We start from the raw sequence: 15963 nt of genomic DNA, 5'->3' as shown, positions 1-15963 counted from the left end.
TACATTATTTAAGAAATATTTCACATTCTGTCCATATGGTTCTATTCCATTACACTCACTTTTATTTGACTTCCAATGAGAGGTCTTCAGACTTTGGTCGGGGATTTCAATGTAAATGGGATAAATGGAAAGTTGACGGAGAATAAAGAAACACCTGTCTCACCTTTCCGATTTCTGTTCCTTATTCAGCCTATAAGTTTGGCTCGCATGAGGTGTAATATTACCAACTACACGTCAGAGCGAGCCGCAGGGCCTGAAATTCCATGGTGTTCTAGTCTGACGCAGATTGGACTTCCATACACTTTGTCGGCCTAGTACTGACAGCTGTCCTCTAAACCAGTGGTATTCAAAAAGGCGATTAAATCCACGATAATGACCCACGTTTTAAATACAAGGTGTACACATGAAATGTGCACCATTTTAGTGCAAAATTTGTCATAAACCGAAGGGCAGAAGAATTAAACCAAATCACATTTGAGTTGATATTCCGATAAAGTTTATAATTAATGCGACTCAAGTTTCCACCTGAAGCGCTACACTCACAGTCGTTAAAATGACGTCGTAAGTAGAATAACTCATGTATGTTTTTGAATAAGAGGGCCCTGACGAAATATTGTTCCGACACAGAGCGCACCCATATTTTGACAACGAAGTGACGGACTTCATAAATCACACTTTTACAGAGTAACGAATTAACAGGGCTTATCACCTGACCGCCTTGTTCGCCTGACCTTATTTCCCTGATTTTTCTTTTGGGGGTACATCAAAAATGCTCTATGTACGTGCCACCATTAAACGTGTGTAAAATATAGGTCACAAAACGTAATTGTCACTCCCTCAGACGTGTTTAGTTTCTGTTAATATGCGTTTTAGTTCATGAACAGTATTACAATAAAATGGTACACATTTCACATGTACGTTCTTTGTTTCATGACGCGAAGTTGGTATAGTCAACTATGAAAATGCGCAAATAACACGTTTTTACATTGCCTTGAGATACTCATGCTTTACTTCACAGGCACCCCAAAAGGGGTATGTGACCCCAGGGCGAGGCAGTCCATGCGGGGTCCCTCCTTTAAATGTGTAGGCGAACAAGGTACTTGCTTCTTCCGTCATCATCGCCCTGAAGTCCCGAAACATCGTGTGTATCATTTATGTCTCTGATAGAAGGCAGTTCCAAACATAATACAGGCGTGATGTATCAATCATTGTCACATAAGCTTAGAGAACTGTGTGTAAATATTATTGCAATTAACAAAATGCAGTAGCGTTCATTAATATTTAGAAACGAAACGTGAACTGTCCCGCCCTTTGGAACTTTCTATGCGTCTCTCGTTTTGTTTGGAGACTGTGGCCTTTTGGCTGTGGTAACCTTGGAAACATTACCACTTGATACAAGAAAAAACACACTCGACCAGCGACTGGTTGGTTTACGTAGGATTTCACAAACTAACAAGGAACTATGAGCTTGACTTATTTTTACTAAAGGATCATTAGGAAATTTTTTCTTCCGAGTTTAGTTTATTACAGTAGTCAATTTAATTTGACTTCGTTTTCAGTAAGTTGATACTGAGAACCATAAAGAAAGGTTTGATCCTTGAAGTCAGTCACACGTGTTACTAACATTCAGCTCATTCTTGTAACTTTATTTCTACAGTTGTACTTATCAAAGGTGATTGGTTTTAAATGGTTATGGCAGGTAATTGAGAATAACCAGTTAAATAACTCCATGGCACATTTTCCTGAGAAATTTATAGTTATCAAGAAGCTGAACATATTCTCCACCTTTTATATAACTTACTTGACAACGTCATGTCCTGATTCTTTAATTTTATTCGAATTAATTATGTTACACTTCGTGTTGACACTAAGCACATGTCAAGTATTAACTACGAAACAGCAAAAAACTACTGAAACAAGATCTGAAGTTTGTACCTTCGTAGGAAGTTAGACGTATCCATTATGCATTGAACCGATTCATTGAATGAAATGTAGCATTAGTTTTGTTAAGACCGATGAGTCCGTTATCAATAATTTTTTTTTAATTTCTTTCCCATTTGAAACGCGAATTTGGTTCGGAAACAAAGTTTTAGTTACTCATAAGTTTTATGTGGATAAACATTTGACCCGCTTGAAGACGTGTTTTTTTATAACAAATAATACATATATGAAACTATATGTTTCCATATATAATCAAGGCCGTGGTTTAGACAACACGGAGTTTTCCTCCGGGGGCTTCCCCGGTTTCTCCGTGGCATCCCAACAATTACTCCATTCACACACAGAAGAAGGCAATGGCAAACCACTTCTGGATCATCTGCCAAGAACGTATATGAACAGGTCCCAATCCGAGAAAAGGATGGAAGGATCCTGTTCATATGGACCTGTCGTCAGACAGAACACTACAAATAAAATAAAAAAATATAATCAGTGTGTCCGTATCTAATAAGCAGAAATTAGTGAGAATTTTCCGGTTTGCCGTTTCGTATCTAACGAAGCTAGACAATTGAGGTTCTACCGTAAAGTATTGGTTTACTCATCGGTGACTTCAAATCAGATTCGTGATAAACTAAGTGACACTGAAGTAGGTTTCTTTTTTTGAAAATTCTGGTTTTACGCTACTAATCATCACTCCATTAGTCCATACTCATCTATCACCACCCTATGAGACGTGCGATAGCCCTGATTAAGCAGCACAGCGTTCATTGCGTGTCATTCGTAAAATATTGCCTACACATTAGATTTCGGTGAGGAAAATTTCGAGGGATGAAGACTATCACTTCAGGCTTGAAGATAGAGACAACTTGTTTCTCCGAAACGTTGGCATCTGGATGTATTATTTGAATGGTTTATAAATTATATTGTGTTATATATTCCTAATACACAATAATAAATATGATATTAAAAATAAATTAATATAAATATATAATTTTCTTATAACAAATGTAACTGCAGTGTTAAAAGTATATATTATTACAGCATCTTGCAATGAATCGAATAAAAAATAACAGCTTTTAGGCTGAAGAGATTGCGATAATTTATTTGTAATTTTTATCATAAATTACGTAGAATAAGACATTTCATGACATACTGAAGTATGGCTTAAGGAGGAAAAGTCTGGCAAATGTTTCAGTTTAAAATATCCATATTGTATGGAAGTATATTAAAATAAATTTAAATTTTAAATAAAAGCTACTCTTCGCTCATACTTTACGAATGTTTTAAATATAGCGGAACCCGGGGTACACATTTTAATGTAAGAAACGCGAGTACACGGAGGACATTTTAAAAATAAAATGAGGGAATTTCAATGTTTGGTTTGCTTCAACACATGGTAAAGCAACAGGCAAAGTTTTCAGTAAGCAGATTTTTTATAACTGAAATTAAATACGTTTTGTTGGTAGGATTAACGGATAATTAATAATAGGCACTGACTGTTGAGAGTAAGGTTTTTAAAAATGAACAAATGAACTACATTCGGCTTTAGGTTTGCGTTCCGCCGGGCAGTAAGTGGTTTTATGGCTCATCGACTCTTTGATTTATTCGTGTCTGCCATCTGTAAAACTTCAAAATATACAAGGCGTGTGTCACAATATAAACCTAAAATGTGGTAAAATTATAATTTCTTTCCACAGGAAATACGGATTTTTATAGAATTCCTTTTAGAAGTTTTTATAGAAACCTTGTAATGAATAATTATAGTTAGCAGTGATGAAATTTTCCTTTTAAAGTGCCTTTCACTTCTTTATTACCTTCGAAACTTGTTTTAGACCTTATAGGAAATTGGAAGTCTTTTTTTTATTTTAGTTTTTCAAAACGGCTTGACGCTGGAAGATGTGAAGAAACAAAAGTTAAACAACGTGAAATTGTTAACTTATTTCTGCGTAAGGCAAACTTTTACTGTCACTTTGTACATTTACATACTGGGTTTTCGGATCACTGACGAATTATCTGACATTGCGATTTCATATAAATATCGTGATTATTACGGTTATCATATCAAAGAAAATAATATAGGCTAGGCATGTAGCGCGCATATATGAGGTTGAGAACTACATAGATCATTGTATTCTTAAAACCCGGAAAAAAGAGTGCTTTCGGGACTTCCATTCGTAGCTGCAAAGGTGATACTAAAATTGATCTTAAATAGTGTATGATACTGAAGACTGGATTCATGTTGCTCAAGATATAAGGAAACGGGTTATTGTGGATACAGTGAGAAAACTTTTGGATCTATAGAAGACTGTATTCTGAGTTAGTTGAGTAAGTGTTAGCCTTTGAAGAGTAAATCTCCTTCATTGAGTTAGCATGAAGATAACAAAAAATACTCCACAAAGTGAATAATGGCAAACAAATAATTTATTACTTGAATATTCCTGAATAAGTTGAGAGACAGTGCTAATTTTTATAAATATAGTTCTGATTATTTGTTAGAAAATAAAATTTTGAATTTGGTTTGTCTTTTACTGCAACATATGGCGTCTCCAATACTTGTCCTCTTGGCACGGAGTTATAGGAATGTGGGTAAGTAATTTTCGCCTGTGATCTACTGCCCACAGTACCAGCAGATCCAAACCGCTTCTTGGTAGTCTGCATTGTGGCCCTGTTAACACAAGATTAAACCGTATTAAAATTGCCGTAAATAACAATAAAAATATACTAGAATGTACACAGTGAGGTGAGTATCCAAAACTTAGACAGGCACCTTTATAGATAAATACAATGTGCATATAGTTCAACAAGCATATAAAACCATAGGCATACCATTAATTTCGAAGGCACCACGTATGGTTACAATAGAGGTAAAAAATTTCGTCTTTACTGAATTTATAGGTAAATTTTAATGGATTTCTACTTTGTCCAATAAATACAGTTTCTGGCCACCACTGTTGTAAAACTATAAAGTGCAATGTGGGATTAAGAATTTCTTGACGTGGCTTCGAAGTTCACGCTTTGTTTGTTTGTTGTCCGGTGTTGCAGTCGTTATAAAGAAAATGCCATCTCCTGAGCAAAGCGTGCAGATTATTTTGTCGTAGGCGGAAACAAAGTCATTTTGCTATGCAAAGGAACTATCGAAGAATTTACGGACGCGTTGCGCCAGATACAAAAGAAAACCATCAAGATCAGTTTTGACAAGATTTTGGCGACAGGGAATGTTGACAAACAATATGGAAGTGCACGTGAGTGCGTCCGACGAGAAAGTCGAACTAGTCCACCATGCGTTCCAGAGAAGCTCGTCTAAATCCATCCGCCAAGCGTCCAAGGAAGTCCAGGTACCAAGTACGACGTTGTACAGAGTTTTGTGCAATAGGCTACAACTGTTTGGTTACAACGTGCAGATTGTCCAGGAACTGAAACCAGATGATATGCTACATCGACGGAACTTTACTACTGATATATCGATATGAGTCCTGGCTTCCTTCCAATGAGGCTACGATTTACATGTCAGGAGAACCCAGTCAGCCAAACGCATGCATATTGGGTTTGAAAAATCCTAATGTCTACCGAGAGTTGTTACGAGGTAGTCCTACAGACAAGGTTTGGTGTGGTGTAATAAACGACCATTTGTCTTCGCTGAGGCCTGCAATAATCGGCGACGTTATTCTGTAAACCTCAAACAATTCGTGTTCAGCAAGAATCGGACTCAGAGCAGAATGTCATGACCGCTATTGCGTTCGCCGAGTGTTTAATGTCACTCCTGTGGATTTCTTTTTATGGGTATACCTCAAGGAGCTATTGCATGCCAGCCATGTCCGTGACCTCCAGCGTTACGAACCCGTATCAGTGATGTGATTGCCACAGTCACTCGGGATGTGTTTGTTAAAACATTACAATAAATGGAGTACAAACTTTGCATCTATTAAACTGTTTCGCCTGTCTTTGTCTTAAACAAAAATATATCTTTTTAGTTTTTTTTTCTAATGTCATAAAATTTTGGTTTTTCAACTGCTGTAATTTGCTTTGATCTGAAATGATGGTAGATTGGTAGGGAAATTTTGTTTTACAAACGTAATGAAGATAAAAGTACACGAGTAATTGTTATTAACCCCTCTTGTTAAAAAGAGGGGCTTCACCCTTCCACTGAGGGTCTCCGATCTTCAACAGATTGTAACACTCACAAGAGTATATATACAAACTGCCCTGAAAAATACGGTCGTTCATTCAATTGGGCGATTTCACTTTGAGAGCTGGCGAGAAGGAACTCACATTAGCCATTATTTAACAGAATATATTTATTTTCATTATTTTTAATTGGGAATAGCATACTCTTAAAAAGTACTTCTTTTAAAATTATTGTTGTCTGCAGGCTAAAATCTGTTATAGTACAGTTGGTTAAAAAGTTATGCGATAACTCTTTATGTATCGTCACAAGGCCATTTCTTAAACGTTTTGTGATCATGAGCGATATTTCAGTTTGTCGAGTAGAACATCAAACAACGAACTAGCTGTGGCTTGGAGAGCGGGTATCTATTCCAGGCAAAGGCAGAAATCATTCTCTTAGCCACCGTATCCAGGCCAGCTTTAGAGTTCACCCGTTATCCCATACATGGGTTTGTGTGCTGTTTTCTCGGGGTAAAGCAACCCGAGCGTGAAACAACTCGTTTCCATATACGTTTTAAGGTTAAGAATACGCAGACCTATACCGTCACTCCGCTATAAGACTGTACTTAATTAAAAAACTTACAACCTTAGCTTTGTATCTTATATGAGTCTATTTATAGAGAAATTGCCTGTATTATTGAGTTTTAAAATCTGTACTGAAGTTACGATTGAGGTTCAAAAATATGTGACTAATGTTGGCTTTGTAATTCACGTGTAGAACTTTCATTGTGAAGAAAAATTTGCTACAGATCTGTCTTCGTATCAGAATCCGTAGTGGAAATAATTTGCGTAAGGGTCACGTTGCATGTGGAAGTAATGTTACACAGTTACATTCGTCGCTTTCTAAACAGTCATCTGGAACATTTCCCGAACTCTCCTCGTCATGAACGTTCCAAATAACAGCTTTTGTATCTCTTGATCAAAAGAAACTTATTTTCTTGATATGTATTTAATATGTCTATCCTATGTAAACATCATGTTCTGGATCTCAATTTTCTTTTTAGGTTGAGTCAGCAAATAACAAAGCAACTTATATCAGTAAATTTGCTCAATATTTGTTACTTTTATATAATACTAATTAGCCATCATATAAAAATGGCAACAACAATGTTACAAAGTTATTGACACAAACATTTGTTGTTTGTTCTTTTGAACCTAGGTGGGGAGCTTATCCACGTTTGGCCCTTGTAAATTGTGTTTAATTAATTTCAGACTGTCTGTATGCGTGCGGTTAAAGTGAATATCGCTTCTTGATGATGTTATTTGTGTTCGAATTTTGGTGAATCCATCTTGTCTCCGACCGCTTATCCATCAAGTTGCTTAGTCACTTAATCTATTGTCGCATTTTGGCTGTATGTAAGGAAACACTGATAATAATATGGGGTATTAGGCGATAATATATTTATTTTGTACCATCTGGTCGGAGCCGAGCCCTGGTAACATTATGAACAAGTTGCCTCTGATAGGGACCTGTTCCTTGTTTCCTAGGCAAATGATTCATAAGTGGTTTGCCGTTGCCTTCTTCTGTGTGCTTAGGCGATAATATACAGAAATCTTAGGTAAAGATGTTTAAAGAGAGGGAATTAGATTTAACTAGCCTGGGATCGTATCACATGATAGATTTTTGTATTACTCGTCTTAAATCTTCGCGTTGTGCTACTGGAGAGGAGAATTAAGTTGAAGATTTCTGTCTTCTAGGTTGTTGCGCTGTGTAGTCTAGTCGATGATAACCAACGTTTCAGAGGTCATACTGCCTCCGTCATCAGGACGATGAATTCATCACCCTGATGATGGAGGCAGTATGGCCTCTGAAACGTTGGTTATCATCGACCATACTACACAGCGCAACAACCTAGAAGACAGAAATCTTCATACTCACCGCTGTGAAAACCTCAAATCTTACGAGAATTAAGTTGTTAGTGATATGATAATAGGCTGTACGGAAAAAATATTACTGTCTGAACATAGGCTATATTGGATAATTTAGACTAAATTTCGTGCAAGCCGATTAACTAGTAAGTGCGTTATTCCAGTGTTCATAAGTTTCTAGGTTCTATCCTAATCATTTATTGCCTAGTGGTACATATATGTACCACCTTCTTCAACAGTCGGTAACTTTTCACTTCATATTAACGAGTTGCATGTTTCTATGATTATTTCCTTAAACAATATTAATCAATTAGGCTTTGTAACGGAGAAGTGTTGTGTTATCTTTCAGGTATGGTCTGAATTCTTACATTTTTATTTAGACGAACTTCAGCTTCAAGGGGTTAAGAAAAATCCACCCATGTCGCTCTAAAACGGAAGTAAAACCAACTAGTGGAATTCTGTGTATGTTAAATGTATCCCGGAGTAATAAGCAAATGCACAACATAAAACTAGTTTCTTGTATCACGAACCATACATTGCCACAAGCCTTCGGGGAATCAAAGACTGTGGCGTTAATTAAAGCTGAAACAAATGTAGATTCGAGATATTAAATTTTAGACGTTTCGAAAGTTATTTAAGAATATGTACAAATTGCATAGGTTAATTAAGACAGAATGAGGACTGGCATTGATGGTGGTTGCCCATTTAAGATTAGGCCTAATTATTTCTCATTGGTTTGGATGAGCTGACCAGAATTAACAGTTCTAAGATAGCTGCCTTGTGAGTTGTAGGGCCGCGCAGTCTACACGGCGCTACAACCCAGAAGACATCCATCTCCGTATTCACCGTCGTGAAAACCTCAAATCCTACCACGAAAATTCTGCCAGTATTTCCATTGTGCTGGACAATATTTGAACCAGATACCTCTCAAAAACAAGTGAGACGTGTATGAGCTTCCTTGCAAACTCTGTCTTCAATCAGACACTCATACCAACCTGTAACCCATACTGTCGGCAATGTAGCGCACTATCCTCACGTTACCATCCGGCTCAATTACACCATAGCTTCCGGTCACTGTACCATTGGGGTGGCGCTCTTCCTGACGGAACTGTGTGTTTCCGCTGGCAGGGTCTTCCACGTCATACCCAAAAGCGTACGTGCCAGGTCCCTAAGAGAAAAATTGAGAATCAGAATGCTTCGTTGTTTTGTATTTGTACGTCATGGTATTACAAACTGTAGAGTGGATTACATAAACCTACGAGTGATAACTGACAGAATACATTACGAGAAGCTTTGTGTTGTATTGATAGTGCGGTTTACCACGTGAAGGCAGCCAGAAGACAGTCCAAACAATTTTTAAAACATTCAATCTGAACTTCAAAGTAAACTAAACACGTTTCTTTGAGATTTCAGGTCGTATATCTTCACAACGCGTCTCCATTACAGAGATCAAGTTGTTAATGTGTTGTATGGATATAATCCCTATTTACAGTGTGAATCATACGAAGCACATAAATACAGAGGTTCTTAAATATTCTAGCAGGGAGTATATACAGTGACCAACCAAAACATTATAAAATCTCACTATTAATACAAATTTTAATTTAATATCCAGCAATATTGATTATATATTAGCTTCTTAACTAACGATGTGGTTGACTATAAAATCGTATTCTTGCACATATCAGCTTGTGACTTTCCACCACAGAATTTTGCCTCTTGTTTTTTGGGTTCCAAAAACTTAGTTTCTGGCCCTAAAGGAAGGACATAGGTTATATTTGAAAATTGAACTGCTGAGGAGAATGTTTAGACCTAAAAGAACGGAAGTAATACTGCGTTGCTCAAAAGCTGATCTATGAGAAGATTTACAGTTTAAAATCTTCAAAAAATACTCAGGATATTTAATAAATGAAGATAGGCAGAACACGTAGCAGGAATTGATCAGATGAGAAACGCGCACATAATTTTAGTATTAGAAACCGAACTTAAGAGGAGACACGGGAAGGTAAGAATAAGAATAAAATAGGATATGAACGTGGGTAAAAGATTACATTAAAATGTAACTAAAAATAAGTTGACAGTTTCGACTGAATTTATTTCGCTCAGGGTAAATATTTGGTTCTTTTGAACACTATAATAGACTTTGTGTCCCATAAAAAGCGTGAAATGTTTTGAGTGACTATTACCTTTTCAAGTTTCATGGATCCAACGTTCAGTGAAGGGGTTTCTCTAATGCCGATGACTTTTTCCACAGCTACGTATTTTTGTGGAGTCTTGAATTTTTAATCATTCGTCAAGAATTATTTCTAATCAGCTGTAAAGAGTTGGTTACTGAATATGATTATTGATACCAACCAAAGTCATTGTTAAACATATAATATCTTTATAATTTTGTTTAAAAGTGGAAGTCACACCAAATTCAATTAAATTTTATTTTTTACAAAGCCCTTACTTGGTGATTCGTTTCATGATAACTCTCCCATTCCGCTTCAGAAAGTCTGCCGATAGATGGCGCACTCTCAGTAGTTGCCAACACCAACAGCACTGCTGACATCTGGTAGAGAAATCATAAACATCCAAGTTTAACTCAACACGAATGGCTTATAATGTTGAAGATATTACCAGAACTAATTCAATTTTATTTTTGGTTTATTTATATTTTTGTGTAAAGTATCAAATAACAGGAATATTAATGAAGTTGAATATTTATGTAAAGAAACTATTATGATCTGATTTGCGTAGAGGTACTCTGGAATACAACGTAAAACCTCAATCAGAACAGCTGGACTCAAGGCAAAATTTGAACCAGAGTCCTGTCGAATACGAAGCAGGAGAGCCCTAGTATTTTAAAACCAACAATAAATTCGATGAATTACGTTGGCTTTCTGTTTAGTTTCATAAAATTCATTTTGATAGTGTATGAAATGTGGTCTCCATGTCAACAAATTCGAGTATGCTAAATACTGACGGTTTTAGTTAACTGTGAAACTGTGTAACAGATGACATCCACGAGCACTTACATTCCTTCTACTAATAAAAGAAACTGTAAGTTTCTATGCGTCACACAGCTACAGCGTCCGACTTAAAGAACACAACACATTTTCAACTTTTGCGCACTCAAGGTCATGCGACTTCTTACAGTGATAACGCTGTATCAGTTAGTGTCGAATTTAATTATGTTAATCAACTTCTTTAGGTTATACCCGAAACTAGTGGATCGGAAATTTAGTGTATATAGCGTGTAAGTTTTGGAATATGTCAGTCATAATTTCACATCAAAATTAATTAAAATTGCCAGGTACAGCACATACAAAAGTTACTGTGAAAGACAAATGGTTTCGTGTGATTTGAGGTATTCACAGCGGTGAGTATGAAGATTTCTGTCTTCTGGGTTGTTGCGCCGTGTAGTGTGGTAGATGTTAACCAACGTTTCAGAGGTCATACTGCCTCCGTCATCAGGGCGATGATCTTCACAAATAGTTTCACTGACATAAAAACAGCAGTCATTACTTGAAAAGGCTTTTATTCTTTATGTACAGGAGCTTATGAAAAGAAATAAGAAGGATGATTGTATTAATATAATTTTCTGGGCCACTGCACTCAGAAAAGAAACATTATCCACAATACGACTATGATTGTATGACTACAATGGTTCATCTGCAGAGAAAGGCAATGAAGGTCAGAGTAGCCATCCATCCTAAATTTTCTTAAGGTTTCTTCGTCTTTTTAATGGCCCGCAATCTGTTCACAAACTTGTGTCGTTGAAAAAAGACAAAGTAAGATATCTTACATAAACACCTTTGTGCAAGAACGATCTAAGAGTTTATTTAATCTATTCACTTTTGGAAGATCTGTTCAGAAATACACTTTTGCCTGTGATTTATTTATTTGTACGGCACTTTCAATAGTACAGATTATATAGAGTAGAATAATGGGACGATTAGTGAATAAACGATGTAGAATAAAGCTGTTCTGGAATAATTTAAAGTGCCATTACGGTATTTAAGTTTATGGACTGAGGAAAATTACAGGAACATACGAGTCTCCCGTCCACACAATACGAAACAGGAGTGTTAAAGTCAGGGGACAGAGTCCGTCTTGGGAATCTAACAGTCGCTTACGTATTCAAGAAATCCTCCTATTCCTTTAAGCCAATATGTTAATTACTGGTACTGCATTTACAAGTGCGCGCCATTGACCCATATCATGAACCAGATGAATCCAATTAGCATCCTACCATGATGTTCCCTGAAGTATAGAGCTGGTACAGGGACTAATAATAGTATTTTTAATTCATTAAAATTTTTTCTCTGCGCAATATATTCTTGCGACACAATATATCACAAACATAAAATTAAGTTCCAAATTCTCTCCGTGGACATTTGAACTTCTAGCAGTAGAAAACAATTAATTTTATTTATGTAATTTATGAATTTGCATCTGTTAAACAAAATAAAATAAGAAACATAAAACTTGAAATTGTTTGCGAAAAAACTCTAATTAGTTGTATTTTTGGTTCTGCCTTTAAAAATTAAATAAACACAAGTTTTGGGCGAGAGACCAAATACAAACATATGAAGTGTTTTTGCTACATATCCATCCTTAAAAGACAGCGTAGAAACTATTTAGGTGTATATAAACATACTTTCCTCAGACTAAACAGTTTGTGAATAGCGAATTAAGTTGTGTCGTTTCATTTATTTTTATTATTTATATTAAATATATATCTGATCGTCCAAATTCAAGTACCTGGGAAAGGATGATTTTCAGGTTACTGAGTGAAAGTCTATGCTGGTATAAGCCAGTCACAGTATTCTAATGCAGCTAGTAATTCTTTCTTAAAGGTGGAAATTCAGTACATATTACCTTGGCGCACATCCAACATGAGCAGGGCCTGGAAGATGGTCGTAAAGACACGTGTAAGTATGAGACACTTAAGAAAACTGAGTCGACCTCGCCTGTTATTTGCAAGTACAAGTATTGACAGTAAAACTGACAAACTCCATGAAACGGAGATCTTCTTGAGAAGCTAATACTCGATCAACTGTGTGATCTAAAGCTTTCACGGCGATTAAATATAATAAATTATTATCCGGCTACCTGGGTACATCGTCCTCAGGTTACCAGGATTTTCTAACCAGAATTTTGTATGAATTGTCTTTCAGGCTGTCCATGCGTGTTACATAAAACCCATCTCATCCTACTTAATTTTATCTCGTGTAAAATAGCGAAATTTCTTTTAATACTACACAACTATTTTTCAGCAACGTACGTGAACAAATAGTACCCAATGGGGGTATTGACACAAAGTTGAGAGTTTCTCTGAAATGTTTCCTGACATTTAAACAAGCTCCTATGGCATTGGACAACATAATACTGAAACCTACTGTGACTAATCGGTTTATATTTAGCTTCCATCGTATTATCAGTTTACACACAATAAATAACCTTAATCTATTTCATGTCAGTTATTTAGTTGTCAATTATATGATCAATATTAGCAACTCTGATGATGTCACAAGACTGTGAGAAATGTACATGTAGAAAATCAAACTTTAGTCACGAAAGTAGATCATAAGAATTGTATCTGAAATGAAATGTAACGCCCGTAGCTTGACATAGGAAAATATTGGCTTGAAATAAGTAACATATGACGGTTATTTGTTCTTATTGTTGTGTGTACACTAAGAATAATATAGAATGTAAGATTTGAGGTTTTGACAGCGGTGAGTATGAAGATTTCCGTCTTCTGGGTTGTTGCACTGTGTAGTCTGGTCGATGTTAACCAACGTTTCAGAGGTCATACTGCCTCCGTCATCAGGACGATGAATACCCATCGTCCTGATGACGGAGGCAGTATGACCTCTGAAACGTTGGTTAACATCAACCACACTACACAGCGCAACAACCCAGAAGAGAGAAATCTACAATAATATAGAAGCTTAATTTAATCCACAACTTGACCCTGAAGTACAAATTTGACATTCTATATTTTAGTTATTTCTTTATAGATGGATTACGTACTGATATAAATGAATTGCGAACAAATTATAGGTTACTTCGAAGTTTATGCAACATACTATAGTATCATCCAGCAACTTATAAAATATTGGGATATATTCGATAAGATTTCCTGTACAGACATCTTGTTACAAGAGTTATACGTGTTCAGATTGCTCCCAGAGGGCACCAGTTATTCCAGTTCTGGTAATAGCTACTTTAATTAGCCACAGGCCCTAAACCATTTTCCTCTTAACTGTCTTAGTCCTGTATAATTGCTATTTACACCTCACGGGCATTCATCTACGATGTTCAGGTTTTGTACCAGCTTATGAAAAACGATATTATTAAGTGTACTTCTGGAAGGAGCAACTTAGGGCCTAAGGGAAATACATCTTGTATCTTCTTAAATGAAACAAAGAAAATCTTTGCACAGAATATTTTAAAATCCAGGTTCGAACTCTGACGCTTAGTAATAAGTATCAGGTATTGTAGGTTATGCAAATCAACACTTTGTCGAAACGTTATAAAACTGTACACTAGTAAAGTTAACCAGAAAGCCGTTTAATCAGACAAGTCTTGTAATTTGGCGGCAGAGAGGAACTACGAATGCATGAAATCATAAATCGAGTATGTAAAATCTAGCAAGTGAATTAATTCAATTCTGTTCCAACATTTAATAAAAATATTAATATAATATAATTTCCAAAATTTTGGTCTTGTAAAGATTCTTTTAACGTTGTTAATTTTACAGTTATTTTTTAAATATTTAGTTCAAGTTTAAGTGTACAGATTAATATTTATAGTGCGGGATTTTATAATTGTAATATTTACATTTCTCTGACGAACATATGTTTTCAATGACGTGATAATAAGGAGAATACCGAATTTTTTAATATTTTAAAAAGCTTTTTAGTACATAAAATGGTATGGATTTTAAATTTTTCATAACCATTGGCGTAAAATATTAACTAAGACATTTTTCCCTCTAATATCGACAAGGATTTCTAAAACGATGTAAAATTGTACGTTATTCGCTTGGTCTAATATTAATAAATCGCTTTGAATGTTTCCATTTCGTTATGTACGTGTTGAACATACAGTCTTCGTTCATATATCCTTATAACGTTTTTACAGAATTTCTGGAATTCTTAATGGAATTCATTATTAACAATCACACAGAACATAAACAATGTTACCTGCAGAAGCCTGCGTGCCATCGTGACGTCAACAATGTGTTGCAGTGCAGTAGTAGAACTGTTTGTTGGATCGACCGCTCGCACACGATAGTTATATACAGGCCATGGGCTCCTCCTCCCACATGGGCTGGATGCGGGCTCTGAGAGGGGCCTGTCCCATCGGAATATAGTGGCAATCATCCTAACCTGGAAACTCGTCTTAACGATTGGGAATAGTTATATTTTTATTTTGACGCTGTGTGGTAGCGTAAAGTGTCAGTAACTTTTCAAAGGAATATCAAACCTTGTTTAGGATGAAAATTAATCTAAAACGTTGGTAACCATCTCAAAGAGCACAAGGCTTTACAACGTAGACTATTACATTCGATGTGCAAACACGAAATCTAACCTGACATTATAAATTTTGCACGTACGAGGAGTGACAAACCTATTTCTAACACAATTTTTGTATATTTACAAATACCGCTTGGTGTGGAGATAGCAAGATTGTATCTTCTAAAGGAAAATGAGTTGTTCGTCTTTTCTGGATAATATGTCTGTCAACGAACTTTTTATCGTTTTCTCCAGAGCAAATTCTGTCGTATTTTTCTTTATTTTTTGTGATCGTTTACGTATTTATGATTAAGCCTGATTGACTTTTGCATAAAACATAAACATATCATCATTTTCAGCAATATTAGCAAAAAGAATCATGAAGACTTGGCTTAAATTTCCTGATTAATACCTTCTATCAGAATACACGGCGCAACAACGCAGAAAACAGCCTTCTACACAGTCGTCGCTGCGAAAATCT

General features: G+C 35.9%; 1 protein-coding gene across 1 annotated transcript; it reads right to left on the bottom strand.

The window, feature by feature from the left end:
* Positions 1–4337: 4337 nt before the first annotated feature.
* LOC110828673 (larval cuticle protein 16/17) lies at positions 4338–15242 on the bottom strand. The gene is made up of 4 exons (XM_022061602.2): positions 15171–15242; positions 10424–10525; positions 8967–9139; positions 4338–4603 (listed from the first exon to the last, which is right to left on the bottom strand). Exons 1-4 carry the CDS (start codon positions 15189–15191, stop codon positions 4399–4401), a joined length of 501 nt encoding a protein of 166 aa, XP_021917294.1. The 5' UTR covers positions 15192–15242; the 3' UTR covers positions 4338–4398.
* Positions 15243–15963: the final 721 nt, after the last annotated feature.

Source organism: Zootermopsis nevadensis, unplaced genomic scaffold (genome assembly GCF_977971745.1).
Source record: "Zootermopsis nevadensis isolate Lab colony 2312 unplaced genomic scaffold, Znev_1.0 Znev_ptg000016l, whole genome shotgun sequence".
Classification (NCBI taxonomy): domain Eukaryota; kingdom Metazoa; phylum Arthropoda; class Insecta; order Blattodea; family Termopsidae; genus Zootermopsis; species Zootermopsis nevadensis.
This window is presented reverse-complemented; position numbering and strand designations above follow the sequence as displayed.

Bases quoted from the DNA above. Each gene is read 5' to 3' on its own strand.
- LOC110828673 (XM_022061602.2), bottom strand. From the start codon at position 15,191: ATGGCACGCAGGCTTCTGCAG. The intron at 10,526-15,170 runs GTAACATTGTTT...TTTCTCTACCAG, and splicing joins TGGCACGCAGGCTTCTGCAG to ATGTCAGCAGTGCTGTTGGT. The intron at 9,140-10,423 runs GTAAGGGCTTTG...TTTTTCTCTTAG, and splicing joins ATCATGAAACGAATCACCAA to GGACCTGGCACGTACGCTTT.